At 41.0% G+C, this 7,500-nt stretch overlaps 1 protein-coding gene across 1 annotated transcript in view; it reads right to left on the reverse strand.

The window, feature by feature from the left end:
- Positions 1 to 6,002: 6,002 nt before the first annotated feature.
- Positions 6,003 to 7,500, reverse strand: part of LOC140928545 (uncharacterized) — a 28,939-nt gene continuing 27,441 nt past the window's right edge. The window contains exon 4 of the mRNA XM_073378301.1: positions 6,003 to 6,988. Coding sequence (XP_073234402.1) covers positions 6,371 to 6,988 — 618 coding nt within the window. The 3' untranslated portion in view covers positions 6,003 to 6,370. The remainder of the gene's footprint in view (positions 6,989 to 7,500) is intronic.

The raw sequence follows: 7,500 nt of genomic DNA on the forward strand, positions 1-7,500 counted from the left end.
TTTGAAGACTGCCAAGTTATTGTTAATGCAGCCCTTCCGCTTGTTTGTCCCGACATTGATAATGATACTGTCAGGTTCCTTACTTAGAACAGGTTTATTAAAACCCTCTATATCTTTAGTTGTAGCAACAGAAAATCATTTTACGACAACCTTGTTGGTTAAGAAAAGCTCCATCGTCGAATGTTTTGGATAATTGAATATCCCGCTACAACAGTTACAGGCCGGTCTTTCGGGAGCTTTTTGGGGGGAATATCCTTCTCTGAATTGACATTTCGGGACCCGATTGAATTTGCCGCAGTGGAGATTCATTATCTGTGCCGTCTGAGCGGATAGTTGCTACGCTAGGATTGGGGCTTGGGACCAGTTTTGGTTTGGGGATGTTTGGTTGGATGTAATTGCGTGTTTATGATTGGACCTAGTAAAGGTTGGTTCGGACTAGGGGGTCTCAAGGCAAGCGAACTGAACAGGGATCTCGTCCCACACCTTAATGCTAATTAGTCAGAGAAAGGGATAATAAACTATTGAATTTAATGTCCGTACCCCCCGGTTACGGACGTACCATATTTCTTCTTATCCCTGAAGATAAAATTAAATTGCATTTACCTGCTTAAGATCGAACTTTCAAAAAATGTGGTTCCTCCCCCTGAAGAATTTCGTGAAAATTGAAGCTTCCGCTCCTAAAGAACACAATTTTTTTGCCCTACCCCTAAAGAAATCTTAAGTGTTTTCTATTTACCCCTAAAGATTTCCATTGGTACTCAACCGGGCAGGAACGGATATGTAAATACATATTGAGGAACTTCGCCGCGAAGAGTTAAGACAAAGCATTCTTACAGAAGGGTTAGAGGTCACGGATCGGTTGCTTACCCATTCGGAAAGAATTTTCCATGAATTTTTGTTTCTTCTTCGAATCTTTGACTTTGAGTCTCGGAACTGTGTTAAAAGTTTGGAAATAACTTAGCTGATTGAGCAATTCTAATTTGCACAAGGATTTTGAAAGGTATAAAGGGGGCATAAATTAGCTTGAGGAAGACAGCGATGACAACAGTTTGATGCCAACCTGAACCCATCGGTGAATGCAATGCAAGATCAAGGGGAAGGCCGCGGTTTAGATCTTAATCGATTGAATTCAATACGCAGAATGAATTTAAAATCTTCAGCTATGATGCACGAGGCAGGGGACCACACAACCTTTTCTAAGCAACTGCCCCTGACTCATGCTCATGAGCCACTCGGTCAGGGATGCACCTTGCAGTCTGAGATAGATTTTCAGGATTGCGTGTCAAGTTCTCGTATATATTGCATGATAAGTTTTATTTTTTAAAACAAGTTTTATACATACATTGTGTGCATGAAAAGTTCCACTTTCAACGAGTCAAATGTTGTAGAACATTCTAGATCAGAATTCTAGATGGCCGATTCAAAAAGAGGAGGTTTCGGTAATGATAAAGAAAGACAATGACGATGATGATAATGATGATGATGATGATGATTTGTGTAATGAAATGATGACGTGAGAAATTAATAATTTCCCGAGGCATTAGAATTTAAACAAAACGCAAGTGAAAGTATTTCCTAATTTCACGAGTAGGTAATTTAGAGCGGACCGGAATACCAGAACCAAACTTCGGTGCGCGAAATAAAATGAACTCGACGAGAAGTGAAAGAAGTAACATAAGCAGATTTATTGAACCACAGCATTTAACCATTTAAGTATTATAGTTAACATTTAAGCATAGAGCATAAAAAATACCAAGATTTGAACTTGAAAAGCAGTAAGTTTTGTGACGAAAATAGGCCACCTCCAACCTTGCATCCACTGCAGAGCATATATCCCATGGCGAGCCGCAAGCCTTAGCGACCGAAATATGGGGGAAAATTTGTCCCCCATCTGACCAGAAGGCCATTGTTTAAATTCAGCCAAGCATAGACCGTTGACAGCTTGAAACCATACTTGAGCAGAAATGCTAATCTCCTTTCGTGGCCTCCTGTGAAGCTTTATCCGACATATCTTTCAACCGCTCATTTTAGCAGACACTACTAAAAAGCTGATGAGACGAACACAACTAAAAAAAAAGAACCTGATAGAATGAAAATCGCTCCAAAACAGAGCATCAGTTGGAAAACTTGTGGCGGTGTAGAGGAGTTTTGCACGAATTGTCAAACGGGGGATACCTCAGAATCAATATGCATTTATTTGGCGAAGATGAACGAGATCGAGGTGCAGCGATTTAAATTTAATAGAATTTACATTAACTATAAATTCAAATAGTTTTTACAGTAGCTTTCTCTGGGGAGCAAAATTTAAATAGGAGACTTCACCGGCCTTTTCTCAAAAAAGGCAATAGTCTCACTTTAAATGCTGCTCCCCCGAAATTTCTCTTTCTAACTCCAAGTAGCTTTCTTTTTCTTTTAAAAAATTTTTACGGGGGAATCAAAATGAATCTTGGTTGGTTGGTTGCGTCCATCGCGGTTCCCCCCTATTTGTTTTTTAATAAAATACCTTTGCACGAACGGTCTCTATTATTTTTCACGAGCCATAACCAACCAAGTTCCCTTGCACTAAGCGAAGGCGACACACCCGATCGCTTGCTTTTTCAGGCGACTCACCCAGAAGAGCACGTGCAGACGGAACTTTGGTCGTTGTTTAGCTTTGTTTTGAATCACCCAAAGAATAAGTTCAATTACGAATTCTAAGCGTCTAGTTGAAATACAATCTTAGCAAGTCCCAAACAAAAGAACAATATATTTTGCAAACCGTTTTCCAAGACTATTTTACCTTATAAACTTTCCTAAGGTCTCGTTTTTTTACAGAAAGATTCATTTAATATACGCGTTTTACAAAGTCTTCTTGCACTAAGCGAAGGCGACTCACCCGATCGCTCGCTTTTAATCAGGCGACACACCCAACATAAAAGCACGTACAGAATATTCTGAACCATGTTCATGAATTTGTTTTCGGTGAATTATATCAAAGCTCGTGAAAAATAATGGAGACCTTTCGCGCAGTCGTATTTTATTAAAAAAACAAATAGGGGTGAACCGCGATGGACACAACCAATAAACCAAAACTCATTTCGATTCCTCCGTAAAAAATTTTTAAAAGAAAAAGAAAGCTACTTAGATTTAGGGACTTACAAATAACGAGCAAACTTAACACTCAACCCCCTCTCTGTGAAGTACAATAGGTAGGTCGGTAGGGGTATGGGTAACACGAGCGTCTGATATTTTTAACGCGTTTTATTTCATTTTTGATCAAAATATAAAGGTTTTATGAGGTTTATACTTGGAATAGTCCTTATTTACGGTTTTATAGCACAATTTGCTACCATTTTCGCCTATTCGATACTAGGAAAACGATTATTTTCATAGGCAGAGCTCCGTCCGGCTGTGTTGAGAGCGCATGCAACAACTCAATATTACGCAATAATTGGAGTGTTTTAACTGTAAGATAATTTTCTCGTTAATTGAAACAAAGATCTGAGAATGAAGTGACAACTATAAATCGCACTGGATCATGATGAAGCATTTAAACATCGGCAACAAGCAAAACAGTTGAAAAAAGATCAGATATATGGCAATTTGGCCGCTACGTGTGTATGTGTATTATAAAACACGGACGTCTATAATTTTCAACACATTCCTTTGTTTATCAAGAAAATGTCGCACGAAATTAATAGAGCTTTTCGACTTCTTTATTAGGGTACTTTTTGTAACACAAAATTGCCTCCAGTGGAAGTTGTGCTGGGCCTGTTTCTTCCTAAACACGAGCTGTACGATCGGGAGCGCCACATTAAATTTGGCGGGCATTTAGGAGGTTTTGGCGCGGATATGTTCGAAGCAGAAATAAATAAATTAAAGGAAAGAAATCGAACACTGTGCTTACCTTCAAGGAGTCTTAACATTAATCAAGTCATTATACAAACCAGAATTAATGTGTCGAAAGGTAAACCTACTGATCTAAGGCTGAATTGGCCTCGCATTTGAACCAATGTAAAGAAGGAAGGCTGGCCATCTGCGGTTTTCAGAAGAGAAGCTTGAATTCTCCTAACCTGTCCGATCTGTTTAAATGTTCTTCCAAATACCAATCGCTTCTAAGGGAAACGATTTTTATCGCGAATCAACACAGAAATTCTCGACCAGGAAACGGCAAAAAGTAACTCACATATACTCCATACAATGATGGCTTGATCGGGCTGATCCGACCCCGGAGAATAGTTGAAAAGACCGTGCTGGACTTTATTTACACGTTTTTACCCCGCCTAGTATTGTTTTAACCATATTAACAGACAGTTGCGAAATTTAGAATTGTTTCATCGCCTCTGTGAAGATCACTACCGATGACAGCTAATCTGACCCCTGCTAACATGCACGAGATCGGAGGTAAAATTATAACAGGAAATTGAGGATAGCACCCGTCACTCAAGATAATTAGTAAAGGGACTTTATGCGGCTCCTCATGGTACCAGGCGATCAAACAGTAGAGCGAGGGAGAAAAATTCACGAAGGAAAAAACTGAGGAGAGAATATCATTCTGACTGCGCCGCTGTACTATCTGAACGCCTCGAACAGGCTACTGAGCACTCAACCGCCTAGCCTGCGAGCAAGCTCTCCATTTGGGGGATATCGTGAAAAGTACACGCGCGAGAGGCACGCGAGAGGAGACGCGACTGCGGGGGGCGGGGAAGAGAAAGGGAGAGCTTGCAACCATCTCTCATAAAATTGAATTTCATTTCCACCCCGGAAACCCCGGGACATTGTAAAGCGTGAAAATTGTCACCACAGACATGCCGCATATTAGAAAACTGACAAGCGCCTGTCAAAGTTAGACAGCCGAGCGCGCCTAATTTATTTCGGCGCAGACAAAATGGCGGACAATTTGAGTGAGTTGGATGATTGTATTTCTGATGTTTTGAAGAAGTTCCAGTTAGTCTCGGAGACGGGCTTGCAGTTCAAACTCCGACAGGAACAAGTTATTGCTGTTAAAACTTTACTTTCTAATCGAGATGTTTTTGCAGTTCTTCCAACGGGTTATGGAAAAAGTTTGATATTTCAGTGTTTCGTTGTGACAAAAGAACTGCTCGAAGCGAAGAATGGCCACGGCACTCCAACGTCTCCGTTCTAACGAGTATAATCGAGGATCAAATGGCGGAGGCTATGTCGCTGGGTATAAGCTGTCATCGTCTCCAAGATATCAAAGAATTGGAAAAAAGTGCTTTCCAACTTGTGTTCTCCTCGGCGGAACGTGTTGTGGAGAAAGATTTTAAGAACATGGTAAGGGTTCTTTGTCAACATTACAATAATGTTTGCATCATTGTTGTGGACGAGAGCCACACAGTTGAAACGTGGACTGGCAAAAGGTTTGTTTTTGTGTTTGTTTTTCTCCCCTCAGTTCCTCACCTACCTGGGAATTAGGATTGGTGATTATTTCGCGCGAGAGTCGACTATGGCTTAAATTAGTTTGCTCAGTGCGCTAGATTTTATGCCGTTTGTATAATAGGCTTGAAAATTTCTTCTTCTTTTTTGGGAACAGAGACAAGAAAGTTAAAGGCTTTCGAGACGCATTTGGCCAGCTTTCTATTTTGCGATCGCTGGGCAAACAAGGTAAGAAACTCCTCTCTCTTTCATGACATAGACTGTAGAGTAATAGAATAACTTCTGTGGTTTTTCCAGAAGATACAAAGTTCTACTTTACAAAGCTCGCGGTGTGCCACTTTCTGTTGACATTATGCTTTGTTTCCTGCTTCCTTGTCTTTTCCATATTTTAAAGTCACTGTTGTATATTTTTAAGTCACCATTATATTACACCTATCTATTTATTTATCTCCAATGGTATTTCCCTTTGTCTGGGCGAAGTAAAAATGAAAATTTGAAAGGGATGGTTGCAAGCTCTCCTTTCGCCGGCCCCTCGCGGCTTCGCCGCTCGCTCGAATAGGAGAGCTTGCTCGCAGGCTAACAACCGCCTAGCCTGCGAGCAAGCTCTCCATTTGGGGGATATCGCATTATTTACTATTTACTATACACTATTATCAACACCATGAATTAATGTATCTTGCGCTATTACTGATGTAAGAGCACAAGACCAGCCAAAATGAGCTCCGTTGCTTATTCACGGATCATGATGGTCAAGCTATGTGCTAATGTCATACAAGTCTAGCGCTACTTTACTTTTTACGTATTTCATAACAGAAAATGCAATAAATTTGCTTTTAAAAAAATACAATGAATCCAAATAAAGCAAAAATGATTACGACGGTAATTCGACGGGTTCCGACTACACTGACTAAAAAAAATACAACTGAAGCAAAACAATCTTTTTACGAGTTCAAGAAACCGTGCTTTCTGTCTCTAAAAAAGTTTTAATTCCTTCCTAACACAATTTTTCTTTTATGATACGGTCACTGATTGTCTGTTTTAGTGGGGTGTAATCCCTGGCATTTCCTGCAGAAAGCAAGCACGGACTAAGCACTTTCCAACCGTCGTTAATCTTGGACAAACTGCATAAGACGACAGCCTGAGAGTGAGCGGCGTGTTCCATCTGGTAACCACAGAGCTCGACCTCAGGCTCCCTAGGGTCAAAGAAACGCATTCTAGGGTTTTTGTACTTGGAGATATTTGGTGAGTTCCAAGCACTTAGGGTAAAAAACAGTTTATCGATTGCGCTAGGCAGACTCTTAAGCTTGACGTTTATGGTATGATGACCAAGACGTTTGTCGTCATCCATAACGTCCCCAGAATGATTCACTGCGTTTTCAAAGGATATCGACTTGTAATCCACTATCTTCTGGCAACTTTCGCCGCTGTAGATAAGAACCGATGCGTCCAGAAAATCACGCCACACATTGTCAGGATAACCCCAGAACAAGTCTAAGGATACGTGGTCTAACGAATCTGGCACAGCGAGCAGCAGAATAACTAGGTGCAAAGTACTGAAGGGCTTGATAGTGTAGTCTTGCAGTTGCGCTAGTTTTAAGTCTGCGGTGTAAGTCTGCAATAAAATAGAACCATTCATTACCCTTAAATTGCTTTTCCGAATACGCCTGACTACTTTAATTCTCAGTTAACAGGCCTGTGAAGTCGCGAATCAAGCTCAATAAACGGTTACATTATACGCCCTTAGTTTCGTTAATAGTCCTCCTACTAGTCCGTTCTACACTGTCCTATATGCAAATCAAGTCCCTACTTTCTTAGAGTGTTAACGCTCATTCCGCATCTAATTATCGTACATTAAGTCCCTTGAGACCCGACACTACAGGACCCACCAGGAGGAGGAGGCTTAAGCAGTTTCCGTTACCTTTGCCGTCCGTGGTCGTTGCAAAAAAAAGCAACAGAATTTGATTTTGATTTTAGCACGTTTATCACGACTTTGAGCACAAACAATTCTTTGCCGTCGTTGCACGACCAAGACCATACTCGGAGACCCAGGGGCAGTCAGTCGGGTCGGGAGAAAAGGCGGGACGAACGTTTTTCAAGTACGGGCGAAAGAGCCCCTGGGTACCG

This window comes from Porites lutea, chromosome 2 (assembly GCF_958299795.1).
Source record: "Porites lutea chromosome 2, jaPorLute2.1, whole genome shotgun sequence".
Taxonomy (NCBI): Eukaryota; Metazoa; Cnidaria; class Anthozoa; order Scleractinia; family Poritidae; genus Porites; species Porites lutea.